Source organism: Lycorma delicatula, chromosome 3 (genome assembly GCF_047948215.1).
Source record: "Lycorma delicatula isolate Av1 chromosome 3, ASM4794821v1, whole genome shotgun sequence".
Classification (NCBI taxonomy): domain Eukaryota; kingdom Metazoa; phylum Arthropoda; class Insecta; order Hemiptera; family Fulgoridae; genus Lycorma; species Lycorma delicatula.
The window spans coordinates 41,570,728-41,594,041 of record NC_134457.1 but is presented as its reverse complement, the minus strand read 5'-3'; the positions used below and the strand labels follow the sequence as shown (position 1 = coordinate 41,594,041).

The 23,314-nt window shown below is 23.4% G+C and overlaps 1 protein-coding gene across 1 annotated transcript in view; it reads left to right on the top strand.

The window, feature by feature from the left end:
- The window catches only part of LOC142320875 (uncharacterized), a 50,710-nt gene that overhangs the window by 13,610 nt on the left and 13,786 nt on the right, over positions 1-23,314 (top strand). Inside the window, exons 2-3 of the mRNA XM_075358854.1 lie at positions 10,379-10,487; positions 19,040-19,141. Of these exons, the coding sequence (XP_075214969.1) occupies positions 10,379-10,487; positions 19,040-19,141 (211 nt within the window). The remainder of the gene's footprint in view (positions 1-10,378; positions 10,488-19,039; positions 19,142-23,314) is intronic.

The following is a 23,314-nucleotide window of genomic DNA, read 5'->3' as shown; positions in this document are numbered from 1 at the left end:
AGTTATGTACGTACATCTGTCAGTTTTATTAAAATAAATTAATCTCTTTTGCCTAATAATATGTTATTATATTTATAATTATTATTTTTTGTTGCTTTTTTACGAAGATTAGTTATTAGAATTGATTTCGAAAAAACTCGATTGTAAATCATGCTCAGTCAGTATAGTAATATGATAATTTTTTTTCTGTAATATGTACATTAAAATTCAATTGCTACTCCTTTCTGTATATAATCATGAAATTTAAGATAGAAAACTGAAGGACATTGTTTTTTTTAAATTTTGAATGGGCTTATATTGTTGTTTAAAATATAAATATTTCTTTATGATTTACTTAATTTACTTCTTTATGCTAAAGATAACTTAATAACTTAAAATTGCAAAAATAAAATGAAAATATAAAACAAATTTTATAAGAAAATTATTTTAAATTCGTGGATCTGTTCCTCTTTAATAAAAATTTCATTCTTTTTTTCATCCTAAAAATGTATTTATCAAAAAATTTCCAAAAACGATCTAATGAACGCAGATAGTTTAACACTATTAATAACCAATAAAATAATCTTTAATCCTGATGAAGGAGACTTAATTTTTTTTAGATTATTTTCGGTTTACTAATTTTTTATAATTTACATGTATATACAGATAATAACAATATTTAGATTTCTTCCCGGCCGGATTCTCGAAATAATAATAAACAAATAAATAATCTGTTTACATTGAATTTATAACAATGAATTCAAAAGGAAATTAATACGACATGTTTCTTCCAACTGCAATTGTTTATAATCTGATACTCACTTTAGCTGTCATTCCTTTTCTTCACTTTTCTTATGTAACAAAAAATAACAAGCTCGACAAGATTTTGAACCCAGGATGAAAAATATAAATGTTAATATCACCTAAATATTGTTAATTTCATCCACTTGTTTGGATGAGTATAATTTTTAACAAAAAATTAAAATATTTATTTAAAGCAATTAATATTGATGTCTGTTTTTCATTGTAATTTTGTTTAAAGTATGCAGTTGCGGAGTATTTAAAACTATATAACATAATAAATTACGTAATTACATTAATGAAAGATTAAAAAATTAATTATAAATATATTTCAATTAACAATCATTTTAAATATCAGATCATCGTAAAAATATGTAATTTTAAATTCTGTAAGAATTTTAAATTCATTGTTAAATCTATGATAAATAATTGTTAAAAATTCGAAATAATTTGATTATGGATTTGAAAAGTTTAAAGGTAATCAAAATTAATAAAGCTTTAAAGACTTCATTTTATGTATAATTTTAAAAAATGTTATTGATCATATTTCCGAGATATTTATCTTCAAATTACACTGCCTGTATTATTATACATAATTATCCTCAAATCCTATCATGTGTAATACATTAGTAAAAAAATTATTTTGTCACAAATTTAGTTAAACATTTTGTTTTGATATTACTCATGGACACTTATAATTTTTAATGCCTATTTGGGCAACTTATTCTCTCTTTCCTTTATTTTTATTAACGATTCCTAAATGACCTTTTTTATTATATTTTTTATATAAAATCTAACTTTTGTAAAATGTTAGATTTATTATATTTTTTTACTTCCTTGTACGAAGTAAAAGAAGTATTGTGATGAGCGAAAAATTTCGGTTTCATATTTCAACGGAAATATCCATTTTGACCATCCTTGAATCCATTTTGATTAGTCTCGGCGTGACTCTGTACGTACGTACGTATGTGCGTACTTATGTATCTCGCAAAGCTCAAAAACTATTAGCTGCAGGATGTATAAATTTTGGTTTTAGGACTTTTGTAACATCTACATCTTCTGTACACCTCCTCTTTTCATTGCAATCGACTTGACCAAAAATGCCCAAAGAAGCCCAAAATAAAAAAAAAAATTCATTTTGGACTTTTTCTTAACTGCAGTAATCTGCCTTCATTGAGAGATTTTCAATGATATAGCATAAGTTGTACTTATTGGCATTGGTTCCAGAGTTATAGCCGCATAAAATTTTAATTAATAAAATATTTTGATCTTATAAGGGGATGGCAAATCGGTTCAGATCCGATTTTATCTTCTTTTTTTTTAATTTAAATATATTGATTTATTAATAATTAATAACCTCTCTGATTGTTAAAATATATTTACAATAAATAATAATTCAGTAATAACAATAAAAAAATATATAAATATATATATGAAACGATTTCGGAAGTTATTAGTGAAATAAAATTTTATGTACTTTTAGAAATGTGTATATCTAATTTAATAGGCGTACAAGGAAGTCATGTAGTGTCCAAATCAGATTTTTTTCTTTAATATACTCAAAGAAAATTAAAATTTATTCTATTTAATTAGTTATTATGAAACGCAATTGAAATTATATTCTATATTTTTCTCTATTGTGTTTGCACTGTTAATTCCTTTATAGATTAATTACTTGCATTATTACTTTTATTATTGTAACATTTACTGTTAATGTTATTTTTAGAGTATAATTATAAACAAAATTATATCTTAAGTAAAAATAAATTAACAGTGTGTAATAATGGGCAGTAATTAAATTTTCACACTAATTAGAAAATACATTGAAAACTATTTAACTACATTTGCAAATACTGCATGTTTTTTGTGACATATATTTACACCATATATTGTTTTGAATACAAATTACGTTTTAATATCTACCTTAAGTTTATAACTTATAATTATAGTAACTTATCTACTTTTATACCGTAATTATTTATTATCTGTTAATCTTCTAGAATTAGAATTAATTGTACGTTGGTTTTGTTTTTTTAACTCATATTTTATTAGATTTAAATAGTTTTTTAATTATACGTCAGATTCTCTTCTTACTATATAGGATTTAACAACTATTTATATATTACTATTCACGTGGATCATAAAAAAATAATATTTATGAGGAAAAAATTACAATATGAATAGATTGTGAAACAATTAATTAACTAAAACTAATTGTGTATTAAAAAATTTTAAAAAAGTCAATAAAATATTACAATAATTTTTTTTTTATTATACTGGAAATAATAAAAAATTGTTTAATTATTAGTTTAGAAAGAAAATTATACAAAATAATAACATAAATATATGATAAAAAAGTTGGTTAAAATGATTCTGTATTTTTCCAACATTTTATTAGAGCTAAAAATTCTGCCTGTTCCACAACAATAATTTAAAAAATTACTATTAATATTCTTATGACCTTATTTACAATTTTTTTATTAAAAATAAAGTAACTTTATTAAAAATTCGTTTAGCTTAGATAATGATATATTAAAATAATATATCATTATAGAATTACTACGAACTTGATTCTGTGCAAATGTAAGATAAAATAAATTATTATGGAAATTTAGATTTTAATTAAAAAATAATATAACCCTCTCTTTAAGTATTTCCAGTACAGAAAAAATCTTTTTTTTTCTTATTAAATTAATATTTATTATTAAAAAATTTTAACAATCTGAGGTTAATAATTATTAATATCAATATATTTAAATTAAAAAAAGGAGATAAAGTCGGATTTGAACCGATGTGCCTTCCCCTTATAAGATCCAAATGCTTCATTAATTAAAATTTTATTTGGCTATAACTCTGGGACCAATGTAAAGTCCCACTTATGATACATCGTTGAAAAATTTCTCAATGAGGACTTATTACTTATTACAGTTAAAAAAATTCCAAAATGCAAATTTTTTGGATTTTGGGCTTTTTTGGCCAACTCGATTGTAATCAAAATGGAAGGTGTACAACTAAATGTTACAACAGTCCTAAATTCAAAATTTCAACATTCTACGGCTAATCGTTTTTGAATCATGCGAGATACATACATACGTGCGTACAGATGTCACGCTGAAACTAGTCAAAATCGATTCAGGGATGGTCAAACTGGATATTTCCGCTGAAATCTGCAAATCCGAACTTTTCACGATTACAATACTGCCTTGTACGATCAATTTTGCATCCAGAATAAAATACAGTTCCATAATAAAATACTAAGAACGTAACTCAAGCGCCGTTGTCCGCGAGGAATACTAAGATCCTCGATTACAAAGGTATTCCATACGTTCGAAAAGAAGTTAAACGCCTAGTTTCGAAATATGTTTCAAAGTTTGAGAAGCCCGTTAATCATCTAGGTTTGAATTTACTAGACAACAGTGAGGACGTTTGGAGGCCGAAATAATTTAATATGGTATCTGGTTGATGGACCGTTATGATGATCCGGTTAGTTGGAGATAACACTTACAATTATTTTTGTTTTATTTTCGGTTATTCAATTTTATGGGCGCTTACGTTAATTATTTATCTACGGTTATTTTAAAGTTAGTTATTTAATTATTTTGTTCTATTTACAACCGGACTTGATTAAAGTTGAAGACATTTAACTATATACAAAGGCACTTTCAAATATTGTTATTTCATAATTACTAGTGTTTATTCTTAGTATTTATCATATTAATTTTTTTGTAGTCGTTGACGATTGTCACTGGGTGACCTTCTTTCAAGTGGTTTTCCGTCATATTACTTACTTATAGCTTCAATATAGAAGCTGATTGTAAGTAAAGGAATTCAGCAAAAAATTTATATTGCATCTCTAATGTAGAAAATATAAGCTGTTCGAAAAGAATTTCTACACTTATAATCTTTTTTGTTAGTTTCAAAATTGTTGGCTGCACTTGAAATGTATATACCGTGGAAGAACAACGTGCTACGATACGATTTTTATTTTCTGAAGGAAATTATTATTATAATAATAAAAAGTATAATTTTTATTACTTTGTATGAGATTCAGCTAGCAGCGATTAAAGAAATGTCGTAAGTTTATTTTTTGGTATATATTATTGTCCGTCTATTTATTTATAAAGGAATTTTTAAACGGTTAATTCATGATTCTATTTCTAGATAACGATTTTAATTATTTATTTGATTTTTTTTTATCATTAGATATAATAAATATCATAAACATTTTTGGATCATCTTAAGAAATAATCATCAAAAACGATCCAAATAGTTTAGTTTAATAATTAATCATTTCATATTTATTATTTTTGTTATTAATAGCTAATATATTTTACATTACTGGATATTTATAGCTATTAAAAATAATAATAATAATATAATAATAATATCTATTTTGTAATAGATAATTACATTTTATTCCGTTACGATTCGATAATTTTTACTATCGGATATAAAATTCATATATTATATGAAAGTACGTATATATATATATATATATATATATATATATACTTCACTCATATAACAATAAAGACCTTGATTTTAAAGTCATGTAATACTTCTAATTTTTTTTTGTGTTCTTGTTGTTATAATTAGTCTTTAAAATAATATTAATTATTTTAACCTCGTTATATTTATTATAAATTGTAATAAATTTTCTACGGATATAAAATAAATTATTAATTTGCTGTCAACAGAGAAAGTACAATCTATTATTATTGATGTTATTACAGTAGTTTTTTTTTCAAGAAATGGAATACTAATTAAACTTTCGAATATTTTGTATATATTTACTTATTTTTATATAATAATAATAAATTTATTTGAAAATATTTCATTAAAAATTGTCTAATACTTTGTGTGTGTGTATATATATATATATATATTTGTTTATTATAAATATGCCAAAAATATATTTTGATTTCTAATATAATTTAACTATCGGCATTAATAATAATAATATTTTATTTTATTTTATTTCTATTTCTATTCATTCTTAAAAAATTTTCGATTAAACAGATATATAAAAAAAGAAAGAAAGAAAAATAAATGTTTTTAATTCTGATCCGAACATAATACATTCATTACACAGATCAGAGATCACAGTAGTAGTTATACAACTCTACAGTTAAAAATAGGAACTATTCCGGTATTTTCCTGGATGACTCAAAATATTATTCAGTATTTGCCAGTATTTTCCGTGGTAATATATTGATCAGAGCAGTATCACAAAATAATTCATTATAATTAATTATAAAATAAAAAGTAAATGTGATTAAAGTACGATTTAATTATTTAAAATATAAATACGTGGAATAATGTTAAAGAAAATATATAAAGATCCTAAATATAAAAAATGACTAAAAAATAAATCAATTGTTTGAGCACATATTTAGTATTCGTTGAACGGGAGCAAAAAAAATAATTTTTTCTTTTTTTATATTTTTGAATTAATATTATTTAAAAATTCATCAGCAGAGTAATATTGTTTCTGTAAAAACAAATCTTCTAATTATATTTCATATAAATTAATGGTTAGTTTTTTTTAAAGGGTTCGTAATTTATTCAAAATGGATAGGAAACCATAACAAGATCCTTTTTTATAAACTAAATTATTTAATTCCATGAAAACAATTCTGTTATAGTTTAATAAATGTGGATGTTGTTATCAATTAAATTTTTTTGCAAAAATGGTACATTAATAAATATAATTACAAGATACCTTATAGTTTTTAATTAAATTTTTACAGTATCTATATTTACAGTTAAAAAAACTATACAATGGGAAAATCGGAAAAATTATCAACAAGAAAACGATGAAAAGAAAAGATAGTGTTTTACAAAATGAGCAGTTGAATATAGTTGGAGTTCGATAGTTAAAAAACAAGGAGAGGAAAATTCAAATTAAGATGGAAAGAAAGGAGTATCTGAGAGAGAGTGAGAGAGAGAAAGGAAATAAAACATTATTAATGAATGTCAGAATAAAAATTAAAACATTAATACAGAAAAGCATTTGATGAATAAAGATAAAAAATGTTATCTTTTAAAATGAAGAGATTTTTAAGAGGAATTAGAAAAAAAATAAATTAATGGTAGAACCAAATGAAAAGAAAAAAAATATATTTAGAGAAAAATATTTAAAGGAAGACTAAAATTAAAACATGTTATCAAACAATAATTAAGGATGTATGTACAAGTAACGTTAAACCGTAAGAGGTTGGCTTAAAGCAGAAAGGAACTGGAAAAGTGCATAAAATCAGCGTAACGAGTCGATGCAAAAGAGAAAATATTATCATTTACACTCTTTATAAACACTTAATAAGAAATATTTTACGGTAAAAGTATGACGAAATTAAATCTAAAATTATCAACAGATTATCTACTGCTTGAATTTCATTTCCGTGGATAATTAAATGATATATTTAATTCTTAAAACTTTGAATTGTATTCATGATGATGATCTAAAGAATTTGAATATTAACTTCTAATTAATTATTATTTTCAACGATGTTTTATTATATTGATTCTTTCAAAAAATAAAACAAAAAACTAAATTATCAAAAATTAGGAAAGCAAAGGGGTTAGTAAAAAAAAAAAAAAGGTAACAATGCTAAGGAATTGTAAACAGAATCGTCCAACTGAAATACAAAAAAATATAAAACATTTTAACCGCAATAATTTATTTTTATTGCCTTCTTTCTCAATTTCAATTTAAATATTTTTGTAATATAGCTTATTTATATATTTTTTTATTCTGCAATTTATATCTAGGTCTAGGCAGAATAGATAAACATAATTTGATTGACATTGCGAATTGTGATATGGTTGCCAGTTAGTAAAAATATATTGCATTGAAATTCCGTGTTATTGGTTTTTTAAATATATATACGCCTATAGCGCTATGTACATAAGAATTTATATACTGAATGTTAGGAATTGGAAATCATTACGTAAATTTTATTTATATTGACATATTTCATTTATGTCATACGTTTGACACACATATATATATATATATATATATATATATATATATATATATATATATATATATATGTATAGATACATTGGTATTCCGTGCTGTTTATTTTATACATCAATTTCTTTTTTTATTACGATCCCGGCTATACAGTTATACTGTACACTATAATGAAAAGCATGCTAATCGGGTTTTTTTTCAGATTTTTAAGTTTTATGAACTTCCCCTAACTAAAAAACACGATTTCAGTATCGAAAAATCAATGTACGTAAATTTATATGTTGTCCTAATTTTTGTTTTATATATTTAAACTAGATAAATCAATTCTGATTAAATTTGGCAAGATTATTTCTATACATGTGAGGCATTCAACCATTTAATTTTGGTCCCAAAACAAACCTTCTGGGTTTCATATATCAAACTTTTACTCTATAAGTAAAGTAAATATTTGTATTCAGTTGTTTCTTAAGTAACCAAGATAATTTCCGATATTGTTTGATCTTATTTAAATCCCCATAAAGAAATTGGAGAGAAAATCTTTTTTTTACTTTTGAACTCAAAGTCACATTCCTGTACGTTACATTAGTATGTCATTTTAATTATGTATTTATACGATTTTATTCAGGGATGAATGATGATAAGCCTAATTTTTGTTTGTTTTTTCGTTAGTTTAATATCCTCGTTAGTTTAAATATCTCTTCGTTAGTTTAATAATCTTAAGTTTAATATCTTTTTACTTAATATCTTCTGGCTTGATTTGCCTATCTTTTTTTATGAAATTTAGTACGCTGATTTCTGAATACGGATCATTTATTCCATTTATTTTTAGTTGTAATTGGTTAAGGAAGTGAGGAAATATTGGTCTCGACTTACAAATTTGTACTCAAGGGATAGAATATTTTTTTTTTTTTACATAGTTCTGTACTTGAATACTTAAATACTTTATTTAATGTTTCATTTAAGTTTCATTCAAATCAAAAATCTACCATGACCCTCGGTAAAAGCCGGAATTTTATCAATTTTTTATCGAAAAAATACCAGAATTCTTTCTTTGTATTTTCATTTAATTAATATTAATGAAATCGTCACAAATTGATGACAACTAATTACTTTTAAAGGGATTTCATACTTTTTAATTAAAACACTCATTGGTATGAATATTTCATATTAAAATAAAACTTGATTTGTTTATTATTATAAATAATCGACAAAAAGTTTAAGTTAAAATTAATTTTTGTCTTTTAATTAGTCCCCAAAAATTAACATTATTAAAGACTGTTTTAAAGAATACTGTTAATATTACTAATAATAATATGAGATATAATTTACTGAAATCAGATTAACCTACATCTGTCATGAGGTTAGTTTGATGATTCATCAACAATGTAGGAAACCGCTTACATTTCAAATTTACCTTGTTTGAGCCCAACCCCAAACGCTTATAATATATTATGTATATTATATGTATACATTATAATATATTATGTATATTAAGAATTTTTATTAATATAACATTTGATTTTAGGTATTCTTGTTTTTTCTTAAAAAAATATTAAGAAAAACCCTTTTTATCGGGAAAAAATAGACTAAAAATCCGATGACTTTTAAACGACTTTTTATAGGGAAAAAATAGACTAAAAATCCGATGACTTATAAATAACTTCTTTGTAGGGAAAACATAGATTAAAAATCCGATGACTTATAAACTTAATTTTTTTTAATATGGCTTCGTATTATCACCTAAAAGATTTTAACTACTTTCGAGTTTTTAAATATTTAAAGTAAAAATATTTTTATGCTGGTATAGTTGAAAAAAATAATCTCTTTTTTTAAACTATTAAGCAGTTCCTGATATTATGAAAAACCGTAGCATATTAGAGCTTAATAAAAAGTCTAAGTTTATCACCATTATCAAATATTTATTATGCTTACATGTATTCCCATCTAATAAATCTGCTGCGACACCAAAAGTTCAGAACGAGATTTTATGATACGAGAATCATTATGTGACACCCATAGATATGAATCGTATAGACCGATAATTAGAAAATTAAATATGTTAACTTTATCTATGTGTTTATATTTATGAATGTACAATCTCTGCTAAAAATAATAGTCGCTTATTATTTAAAAAATTAATAATCCTTCACTATCAAATAGAAAACTGAACAGTTTTCGTGAAATTCAGTATAATAGTTCAGCTTACGAGATAGAGCCTTCCGATGCTACTTTTAATAAATTTCCCAATTACTTTAAAAACCTTCCCTTCCCGACGATTTGAGTTTTTAAAAAATTTTAGTTTTCAGATTTAATTAAATGATATCAATTTTATTCTTTTCAAATCGAGTTATATTTCTTTATCACTTATTTGATTGAGACAATTCATTTTATATTTAATCTTTAAGAATCAGTTCTATTATTTTTTTTATTTATAAGAATACAAGCAAACACAAATTATGTAGACTATTAATACAGTATAGTAGGGTTAAAACAGTATATTTTGATACGAAATTATTCTAAATTAATAATTTAAAAAAAAGAAATACTATATTACATTCATTTTTGTTAATTTTTTTATTAATGTTTGATTACTTTTTAATTTTTTTTTTTCTGTTGCAGATCTCAGTTTTCCTAGCTATGTTGTTATGTCTAGTCTCTGCACAAGGCTATGATTACTTTGGAGGTTACTTTTCACGTGGGGTTGTCAGGGATCAAAGAGGAAACAGAGGTCAGTTCAGTTACAGATTATATAAAATAAAAAACAATAATCTTTTTTAATTATTAAACAGAAACTTTAATGTACAGAAACTTAACTACATTTCCTACAGCCCTGGAAATATTTATTCAACTTTTTAAAATTATTTATAGTTATTAATTAAATAATCTGATTTGTTTTTTAAATTTTATCTTTAAATGAATACTTTCTAATTATTAGGAACACGTTGAAAATGATGTAATATTTATTTAGTGAGATCTTTTTTTATAATTATAATGTTACTCCTTGAGTTTTTTCTCTACATCAATTGTAGTATATCTAATGCAAATTTTAGGTATTTTCAATGATTTTTCTTTCAACAGCTTTGTAATTTTTTTTCTCAATGCTAAGTCGTTTTACGTCAAAATATAATAACGGTACTTAATAACTATTCGACCTAAGAAAACTAATATAAATATACACTAATATTTATTTATGTAAAAATTATATCTTTGCGTTGGTAGACGATAAGTTAAAAAATAAAACAAAATAAAAATAATTAATAAGCAAAACCTTGAGAATTTTACCTTTAAAGAATTTTTAATGCAAAAGTTCCTATGAAATGTTACTGGTCTGTTAAAGATATATTTCTTTTGGAAAATCCCTAAGGAAAAATTATACAATTAATTTTAAATATGAATGAATAAATGAAAAAAATATTCTGTGCAATGATTCAGCTTATAATATTTTCAATCCTTTTTTTAATGGTGTACAATTAATTTTGTTATTATTTAGTTAAATGAATGTATTGCTAACTCGCTCATTATTAGAAGTAACTTGGCAACAATTATGCTTAACTTACACAGTCATTGAATAAAATTTAAATTTAAATACTTCCTTATTGCTAAAAATTTTAAATTCGTTTTTTAATTATTTTTAATTCTCTACCTTGTTTTAGATCTCTTCATAAAGTTACTACAAAAATGACCCCTAATTGAATCCATAGCTAAGATTCTTTTTCGTTATACAAAATTTATTTTTTAAATATCTAAAAAGAAACCCTAAAATAAAATTCAGGAAAAATAGTTAGATTGTTATAGAATTCTTACTTTTTGAGGTAATATTTGTTTACCCCAACCCTCTGATAACTGTTTAAAACTGTTTTGATCATGATAAAACAACTAACACAATTTTTAAATTAATAAAATTAAATTCATAACGATTGAGAAAGAAAATGAATAAACCTTTATTTTTAATGTTTTTTTCAATTTAATTTCAAAAAAAGGTCTGTTCCAATAATATTTATATTTTTATTACCTAAAAAATAAAAAAGTGCGAGTAAAATGTTTTGTAAAGCAAAAATAAGCTTTAAAAATTTGATTTAAAAAAAAATTATTATAAAAAAATTGTTTTAAAATTTTATTTATTTAGAATATGAATCAATCTACAAATCCTTATATAAAAACAACGCTTAAAAGAAAAATATGACATCAATAAATCAATGTCAATTTAAATATTAGAAAAATAATGCAAAGAAATTAGGTGAGGATAAGATCGAACAGGAGTCAAAGAGCCGTTTTTATGTTGTTTTTTATCTTAATTTTTTTTAAGTTTTCAATGAAAATACATAGTTTAATAGAACCCAGTATAAAATATTATCTACGAAAAAAAGTGAAAATAACATTGTCTTTCATTTTAAAAAATGTTTCACCTGAGTTAAGTGGAATACAAACACCGGAACTCCAAAAGGAATTTTTTATATAAAATAAAAAAAGCTCAATGTAATCAGTTTATTTAATGAACCGTACGATATGAATTTGCATTAAAAAAAAGTTGAATCGTAAACCTTCTCGTTTTATTGAAGGCTAGTAAAAAAAAAAGTTTAAAAATTATTTGAATTTTACGTTAATCAAGTTCCTGAAAAATAATATTTCATAATATAATAAATAACATTTATTTATTTTATTGAATGATAAACATAAATAAGATAATGCAAATTTAATAAAATAATTCATATTTAAGTATTTTGTAAAAACAAAATTTATATTTATTACGGATTTATAAAATCGTTTTAATGTTTTATATACTTATACTACGCAATATAAAATCGGTCGGTTGACGATGCATCGATAATGTAATAAACCAGTTGGTCGGCCAGTTGTGCAACTCGACCTTTACTGAGTTTAAGGCCAACAACTCGCGGTGACAGATCCGGTCTAAAGATCAGATCACACACACTTCTTCCTGCTGCATACCACTTGGTACACTATTATAATTTATAAGTATAATAATCCTTGGATGTATAAATAAACATAACAACAACAAAAAGACGTTTACTGGGCGTCATTTTTTAAAACTTGGTTACAGGAAGTTATTTTTATTCACGTGGAAGATTGTACCTAAATAAAAAACAACTTCTATTGAAGTACATTTTTAATAAGAGTTAGGCGAATGAATTAAACGGTTTTCTTTTTGTACTTTTTATCTGCACTTGACCTTCAAAAAAGTTGTTTTACAGGTCTTTTTAAATTAGTATTTTATAATCATTTAATCTTGAATATATGTATATTTTTTTCCTTCATTATTATACCTTACAGGCTTGTATGATGTAAAAAAAGATTCTTTTTAAGTTATTTATTTTTTATCGGACTTCGGAAGAATGGAAATACTATTGAAAATCTTAAATTTATATATATATATATATATATTTATTCCTTTTATCTGAGAACGGTTGCGTCGATTTTTATTTTAAAAAAAAGGTGTTAAATGATTCCTTTTATTCCCGAAAATAAAATTGCGTATATGAACAAAATCTGATATAAATAATTTTTTATAGTAGAAAAAAATTAAATTATCATACTTACGTATTTTGAATAATAGTTACTGAACAATAAATAAACAAATAACACCTTGTTTTAAAATAATATGATTTAATATATAACAAACTCCCGATTATTCGTAGTAATGTTTGATAGTGATCATAGATAATATACACAGATAATCCACAAAACGTATAAAACATAAAATATAAATGCAAAAAAAAAACTGTTTTAAAAACGTAATACTTTTGTTTATTTATTTATTAAATACATTTTTTTAAATATTTTAAATTAAAAATTAGATTAATAATAAATAAAATTATCAATTTATATTAATAGTTAATAAATATCTCTACGAAGTCTGGAAATAAAATGTATATCTGTATATTAAATTCAATTAATTTAAAATAATTTCTCTTTAAATTAGATTCTTCATATATTTTTAAGAATTATATTTATCTATTTTATTTTGTAAATCCTTTTGTTTAATAGTAAATTACATTTTTGATTATTATTATTATTATTATAAAATACGTATTTACAGAACGGAGTTATATTCCAAAGCATATCCTGTTGTTTTAAATGTTATCATAACACCGTAAAATTGTAATAATTTGTTTAAAAATTGTTTAACGGTAATAAAAATAAATAAAAATTTAATTAAATTTTTATTTATTTTTATAAATTTTAATTAAATTTCTGAAAAATAATGGAAAAAGTTTATTCTGTAATCTAAATAAAAAAGGCTACTAATTTAATTAAATTTATTTATTTTTTGTGCGCTTTTAACAAACAAACCAAATAAATGGAAAACATAATTTTTGATTTACTTATTATTTATTAGATTAATTAATAAAAAATAAACGTTTTAAAATAAATTAAACGGATTTTTAAAAACGTACTAAAATAATTCTTTTTTAAATTAACTTTTTGAAATCTTGATTTAATTTGGACTACAAAATGTTTTAATTTAAAAAATAATTCATTAATATTCCTTTTTTTTAAGCCGCTTTTAATTATTTTTAAAACATTATATTTTATTATACTATAAGTAATTAATTACGCGTGGAGAAACTCTGTGCAAAACAATACTCAGCAGTATTCCTTGTAACTGCAAATTATTTCACAAATTAGAAATATATAAAAAGAACATATTACGAAATACATCAGAATAATTTTATTTTATTTGTTTTTTTTTTTTTTTTTTATTTAAAATATGGTTAGGCCTATAAGAAACAACACCTTCATAAAAAAATAGCCCTTCATAAGAAATGATAAAAATAAAAATCGGCTATTTGATTAAAAAAAAAAGATTGAAATAAATAATGAAAAATAACATTAAGTCTTAACTACTGTTGCAACGTGAACTAAGTCTGTCCGGAAGAAATACATTAAAAGATTGTTGCGGTCTCTCTGTAACAGTGGGACGAAGAACTTAATTTAGCGGTTTTGCTTACAGGAGATCTCTTACGGAATACTGTATGGGAAGTAAAAATAATCATGTAAAAAGTCAAGTCTAGTAAAAAGTTACGTAAAATAGTCAAGTAAAAATACAGTGGTGATATTCCAATATTTGGTACCCATTTTTTTATTCATGTTCCCGTTTATTATTTAATGTTTTTGTTTTTATTCTCTAATTATTATTTATGATCACTTAATTTTATTTAAGCCGTTAATGACTGATATCGTTGATGCGATTGTTAACACACGGTGTAAAAAATCTGTCTCGTGTATTGAAATATGAATTTATTTTTTTCCTTAAATTTTTCCAATTAATTTTTTAGAAGTGAACAAAAAATAATTTGAATATTCAAATGGTTTCAGGGTTATCATTACATTATAAAAATTCTAATAAATGATAAAAAAAAAAATTTCAAATATTTTATACGGTTGTGTAATTTTTATCTTTAAGAAAACTTCAATTTACTAAACTTTTTTTTTATTACTTACTTCTGTTTAGCCTCCGGGAATCACCGTTCAGGTGTTACTTCAGAGGATGATATGTATGAGTGTAAATGAAGTCTTGTAGTCTCAGTTCGACTATTTCTGAGATGTGTGGTTAATTAAAACCCAACAACCAAAGAACACCGGTATTCACGATCTAGAATTCTCAATTTACTAAACTGAAAAAAATATACTTAACGATTAGAACAGGGGATTTCTTTTCAAAATAAAAAAATTATCTTCAAGTACATTTTACAATAAAAAAAAGGCCGGAACATACATAAAAAATTAAAATTTTAAAAACATACTCACTATTTTTAAAAACTTTTCAACTCTTATTAAATTTTTACCGTTAAAACTTTTTAAATTACTTTTCTCAAATTTTATTTTGATTATGTAATTTAAAAAAACAAATAACAAAGAGAAGTATAAAATATATGTTACAAGTATGCTAATTATTTACTTATCCTTATTTTTATATCTATAAAAATTTAATATTTTTTTTAAAAAAATAGTTAATTTTAAAAGTAAAACATAACATTTTTCATCTCCAGAAAACTTGACAACAGAACTGTTTTCATTTAACCCAACTCAATATTTCGTCTAACAAAAAAATGTTCTATAAGGCCTTATAAAAACAGCCGTAAAGGTTTTTTTTAACAAAAAAACGTTTGCTAATCTATTTAAAATAGAATTAAAGAAATTTTCTTTTACATACAATATTATTTATCGTTGAATTTTTTCTAATTTTAATTCTTAAAAATCCCCTCAATGTTCTGCATCTCGTTCAATATGTATTAAAAATATGTTGCAAATATAATTTTCGTTAACTTCTTCTGAGTAGCATTTTATAGTATTTTTTTTTTCTTTACTTAGCATCTTCGTGTATTTACTTTCACATTATTTCACGTATTTATATTTTAAATAAATAATATAGATTACAATCACATTAATTTTTTTATATTATTAATTTTAATGTATTTTGTGATGCTGATCTGTTTTTATCACTTTTCTTTTGATATACCCAGGCAAATGTCGAGATAGTTCCTGTTTTAGTCATCTAATAGCATATTTACTCATTTCTGACATGATCTGTATAATGTATTATTATGTATTGATCAGAATAAAACATTATTTACTGTCAGGAATAGTTTTGTTACATTATTTTTAAAGTAACTCATTTAAAAAAAAAAGAAATATGCAATTACAAAATAGTTTTGAAAATATCTTCTAGAAACATAATTATAAATATTTAGAAAGAGAATCGAATGATTTAATGTTTTTAAAATAATTTTATAATACAATTCAAGCATTTTAATATATTTATACACACATTATGTTTGGTAATATATTATATTATATTATATATTATATATATTATATATTATTATATATTATATATATATTTATGTTTGGTAATATATTACCAAACATTTTGCGTGTAATATTTTAAAATTTAACAGTATTCGATTGGATTACTCTATTCAGAATAATAATTAAAAACAACTTTAATAAAACCCACCGGTTTATCACGTTCTATCTAAAATAAAGCAATAAAATAAAGATAGTTTTGTTAATTTTATTTACACATTGATTTGGGGTGTTGGCAACCCTGTTTTGTAATGTTTAGAAGATTGATCAATGGGAGTGGTTAAGCCTGCGTATTGGACCGTGGTCATGCGCACTCGTTTCTATGCATCCGCCCACTTTAGCCACCCCTTTTTAATCCCCCCTTATATCCGGGCCCTATATTGCAACCCCCCTTCGCCGCTTTTAGATCCCTCTCAATTATCAGCTTTCCCTGTGTCAGTACCTAACATTGCGCAATACTTGCATTATAACTCTGAATATAACACAAATGCATTTATATGTAGTGTATGCATGTGTACGTTGTATGTAGGTGTGGAGGAAAATGTATGTTGTAGGGGGAGGTTTTTTGAACGGGTTATATTAAATTTAATCTAATTCATCTTTAAAATTATAGTAATAAAATTATACTGTCTAATGTGTTAATATTACGTTGAAAATTTTAATTGAGTTATTTTTTTTTCCATGTACCAGAACAGTTTAAAATTATTACTTTTAAAATTAATTTTAAAAACATAAAGTTGATTCTATTCTTTAATTAAGTTTCCATTTTCTCTTATATATATTTCCTTTCTACCATCCTCAGTTAACTAACTTCATTACTTTTCTGGGAAAAGAAAAACCTCATTTTTTCATTTTTTTTTTACTGGAAAAATAAAATAAAAATCTCATTTTATTTTTATATTTTGTTAAAAACTAATTTAACTTTATTTTTTGTTTTATCTTAATTTTTCCAGAATTTTTTTTTATATTTTAGTCTTTCCCTATTTATTGTTAGATGTCTTTTCAGACAATTAACGTGTTGAATTAATCAGTTTGTATAAATAAATACATACATAAATGCTATAATAAATTATAAAATCGTTAAAAATTTATCTTAAATATAGAATTTTTTAATAAATAAATTTTAAATTACAAAGAGAAACAATGCTCAAAAACCATTTTTTTCATCATCATTATCACTATAGGATCACTTTTAATAGTTAAAGTAACTACGGATCGGTCTCGTTTTCTTCCACCTTTCCTTTATTTTCAATCTGTGTTATTTCTTTCTCTCTTCTGACCAATTTGTATTACTACACTCTGTTTCTTCTCTGAATCCATAGTATTTTACCTATAAGAACCGTTTATTTATTTATCCATTCATACAGTAGTAGCAAGAGTCTGACGTCCAATAACAGTTATTAAGATAGTAAATTTAATAAATGGAATTTTATAATTATACGCCCATTTCTACTGTTAAATTATTATCACTACCACCCCACCACTAGATATGAAAGAAATAATTATTAATTAAAATAAAAAACAAAAAATACTTAATATAAATAAATTCTTTTATTAAAAAATATTTTTAAACAATTTGTCTTTTATTTTTCAATAATCTATTTTCAGTTTCTTTCCTGAAATAATAATTTACTAATAATGATAATTAACATCTGTAGATTAGGTTACATAATAATATGTTAGAGATTTTTTGGTTACTTCATGGGGAGTTTATCTTACATATATATATAATGTGTGTGTGTGTGTGTGTGTGTGTGTGTGTGTGTGTGTGTGTGTGTGTGTATGTGTGTGTGTAAACGCATTTTTACACTCGTAAACAATTCTAATCATATTTTACAGTTTTCTTTTATATGTATTTGTATATTAAGAATCTAAAAATTGAAGTTTTAACCAATATTTTTAAAATTACCACATATAATCAATTTGAGAACCATTTTAAATTGGAAATATGAAAATTTGTAACCTGAAAAACTGAATAGGCAAAGATTCTTTTGTCTTTTTAACATAATGTTAATGAATAAAATATTTAATGCCTAAAACAAATAAAATTATTTTCATTTCGTTCTAATATTAAAAAATACAAACCTATTATGCATTAATATATTATCTCTTCCCATTTTGTTGGTTTATTTTCTGTTCCTTAAATTTTTTTAAATATTTTATCAAAATTATTATATTTTTTTTCTTTTGCACTAGTCAATTTTATTATAAATCGTCTTCTTTTTTATCCATTTAATCTTTTTTTTTCAAATAGATGACCTCTTTTATGTTAAGATATTTGTATAGAAAAAGCGCTTCTGTTATAATATTCTGTACGTTGAACAGAGTAGATGCAAAATGAGTGTGTGTGTGTCTTTATTGTTGTTGTTATTATTATTGTTATTACTATTCATTCATAAAACGAGTTACTTCTGGTCTAATTTGTAAGTTTGTTCGTTTATTTCGTTTCAGCAGGACCGGTTACATTCCCTTCAAATCCTCCGGGCTCAGAAACCAGTGGTGTTAGAGTGGGTGCATCTGGATATGGATTTGTTCCTCCTTCTGGAAGTGGTGGTGAGTAGACTATAAATAATTCACATTGTTTTTTTAATATGTATAAAACAATATTAATATTCAATTAATTTTTATTAATTTATTTGATTTTATTATGTTTTTAATAATATTGGTTAAATAGTTTCAATAACATGTATATGTTATAGATTATAATTATTTCCTTCACAAATAATATATTAAATGAATTTTGAGTTCTTTAAAAAAAAATTATAAATACAACAACTGATCGTTAAAAGAGAAAAATAATATCGACGTTGCACGACATGTCAGTATGAAGCTTTCAATTGTTATGTTTATTAGTATAAATCAGTATAACCGATCTAAGAATCAAAATTATTGTTTAATATTTGTTTAAATAATTCATCATTATCAAATTTCGTTTGATCATTTATCAAATTTTTATTATTTAAGTATATGTAATATTTTTCAATAATATTTTTTTTATGAAAGTTATGGAATACTCAAGAATATTAATAAAATTATCTGGATTGTAATTATGATTATTTTCTAAGATGTCTATCTGTGAAGAAAATAATTATAATCCATAACACGTAGATGTTCCTGATGATGAATTAATATCTGAAAGCGCTCGAACAAAATAATGAAAATTGTTGGTAAGTGGATATTGTTATATAATTAATTTATAATACCAGCGGAACATGCTTAATAATAAAATTAATTGTTATCCATGGAAAAATCACGGGGTAAAAACCTGCTGTACTTCATTATTTTTCGCAACCAGTAATAATTTAAATTATATTCAAAAAGAAAATAATAAATAAAAAAAAGAAAAGGAACAAAAACTTGACTGCAGTGTTCATGCAGTATTAATTATAAATATATTTGTTTTATGTAAAAAAAAAATTATTATTTTAAAGCAATCTTTGAAACCATTCTGATAAGAACGTTTGTATTTACGTTTATTTTAAAAAAAGAAGATACTAAAGTAATTAATTAAATTAAAATGTTTACTGTAATAAAAAAATAAACAAGAATAAAATAATTTGCTACTTACTCAATAACTGAAACATCTACCGTAAATGGAAAAGTCTTTCAATAATGAATCTGGGACAGATTTAATTTCTATCGGTTAACTGTACTAAATATATATATATATATATATATATATATATATATATATATATATCAGTATAAAAGATTAAAACAAAAGGCAATCATGAAAAAATAAAGTTTTTAACGTAAAACAAGTTTTTTTTCATCACTTGTTTGCTTGTGCGTCAGTATATGGAATAAAATTTTCCATCTGAAAAAATGACCGGGTTTCATACCTGCTGGGATATCAGCAGGCATCGGTATAAATACCGATCAGGAAGATCGGTATTTCAAAACACTAAATACTAAAATTTTAAATCCAAATGAATTAGCCTACCTTTTATTGTACTAGATGTGTTTCCAAAATTTTATTTTTTATTTGTAAAAAATCTCCTAAAAATATAAATAAAACAGCGTAAATTTTATTTACATCATAGATTAGAAGTGTTTAATTTATAATTCAGAAAGGATAGATGTATGTAGATATGTTAGGTTCAATAATCAGAAATAATTTCAAGCAGTGATCTGATGTGGAATAGAAGTCGGTTTTTGAAAAATTCTGCCAAAATCGTCTTAATTATTCTAATAACAGTATTCCTATAACAGGCTTACTTATACAATTAAGTAATCAAATCGGTATGTTATTGTCTTTGTTTAATTATATTAAATTCTTATCAAAATTTTGGTGATGTTTAACTTTACAAATGACATATTTATTCCATTTACAACAGGGTGTAATAAATATCATCATGACTCTCAAAGAAAGCAATTTTTTTAATGCCAAATAGACCTCAGGTGCTTTATATAGGTTACAGTTAAAAAAAAATATTTGGAAAAATAAATGTAAATTGAGAAGTTAAATTCTTAATTGAATTTACTTCTTTCACTTTAAAGTGAAAGAAAGCATTTGATTAAACAAACGGATTATATTAAAATTAGTGAAAATAGTAAAGATTTTTCTTAATTTTATTTTAGTTTAATTTTTTTAAGGATATTACATAATTTATCAAAAATTAATCTTAACTTTAAAAAAAAATCGTTTAAAAATTCACTTTTCAAAACAATATAAAGGTTTTAATTTATTTTTTAATACAATTTCAATATGGATATTAGTACATTTCATTTTCCTATATATTAAATATAAAAAAAAAAATTAAAAAAAAATTAATTTATTATCAAATGATAGGCAATGGACATTAAATATGATTAATGTTGTTTTGTACCTGGGAATTTTAAATTTTTCATTCTTTAGTTTTTGTTGTTAATTAATTTTATCTGACATAAATTTATCTAATTATTATTATTATTATTATTACTAATTTTTTTCTTCTTTCACGGGCTACCTTTCTCTAATTCTAAATATATACTTTGACAAATTATAAATAGAATATAATACAACTATCTTTATTACTAAAGTTTAAAACTAAATTAATTATAATACTGAAAACTAAGATCCTATATCTATCGTAGCAATATTGTGCATAAGGATACTATACGACCTTGATTGTATCTGATCAGGTGTGTAGTTTTAGTTCAATTAGTATTGCTATAACCGTAAACCGTTATATTTATTCTCGGTTTGCTTTGAATGGTTAACTTGAGAGATTGCACGATTCGCTTTGCCTTGCCGCTTGCTTTACTTGCCTCCTACTTCTCTATCACCCCTACTGTCAGACAGTTGGCCATGAAACACTGGACCACACCGTCCTTGAGACTGTTCATTCCACTTTCATTTTCTCTTTACATTTCCTATATATATCTTTACTATATTAGCTCTTTCTCTCTTTGTGTGTGTGTGTGTGGGCGCGCGCGCGCGTCAGTCATATTACTTTATTTTTATGTTATATAATTTTATTTCTTAAAAATTCAATTTATAATTTCAATTACATTACAGTAATGGTAATTTATTATCATAAAGTATTATTTTATAAAGTGATTTAATTCCCATTTATAAAATTTAAATTCACTCTTTCAAGACTTATATTTTTACTTTTGTTTCTTTTTTCTATAATAAATTATTTGATTGGTTAGATCAGTTTCTCTGTTCAGTTTTGTTCTATACTAATGTCTTAATATCAATCTAATTTCTTTTTTTTATATTTTATTAATTATTTATTTTATATTCTTCCTTTTTTACAATATTTATTTTTTATATCTACTAAATTCTTTTTTCCCATTTCGTCATAAAATGTCTCCATTTCAAATTTTATCAATACAATTTTAAAAAGAAAGTGACTATTCGTATTATTTTTCGGATATACATAGTCTGATCATATAAATAATATGACCCGACCACCTACTACAAATAAAATTATAAATTTTTTATTCTTCTTTATATTGTTTTTATATATGTTCTTCAAAAAAAAAAATCTACAAATATTATAATAAATTAATAATTTACTCATACATAAACACTACACGAGAAATTTTGATAAATATCATATAAACAACTACCAATTAAAAATAATCAAGGTTTATTCGTTTTAAAGGTTGCATGAATTTAAATTTATTTTATTCTTCAATTAAAAATACCTCAGGTTAAATCTGAACACAAGTGGTACCTAAACGAAGCTAAATAAAATATATCTAAACTCCTTGAATGAATTGCTTTTAGGTAGATTTCATAAGAAGCTACCTATTGTAATGGGTACCATGATTCGACTTCCGGAAATATATATATTTCTTGTGGACATGATAACTGCCGTAAATTTATGCTAATCACTTTCAAATTTATACATAAAATATAACATCCCAAAATCTCGGTCGAGTTTGTTAATGAAAAAAATTCTTCATTGGGTGGAAATGGGGGGGGCTTTTTCGAAAAAACAAAAAATCGCTATAAATTTCTTATTAAGTAAAATATCGAATTCGTTTAAAGTTTTTACTATTCTTTGGATAAGGACCTAAAACTTATCCACGTGTTTTGATATCACCAACCATTGGCCCAGGGGGTGGAAAAAATGGGATTTCGAAGACAAAAAAAATCATACCCCTTAATAGGCACAGTACCGAATCGGTTTAAAGTGGTCTTTAGTCCTCTAAACATTACCTAAAACATTTGTCTGTAACAATTTTTGATATGACCAACCCTTACGGTAAGGAATAACCAAAATGTTTATG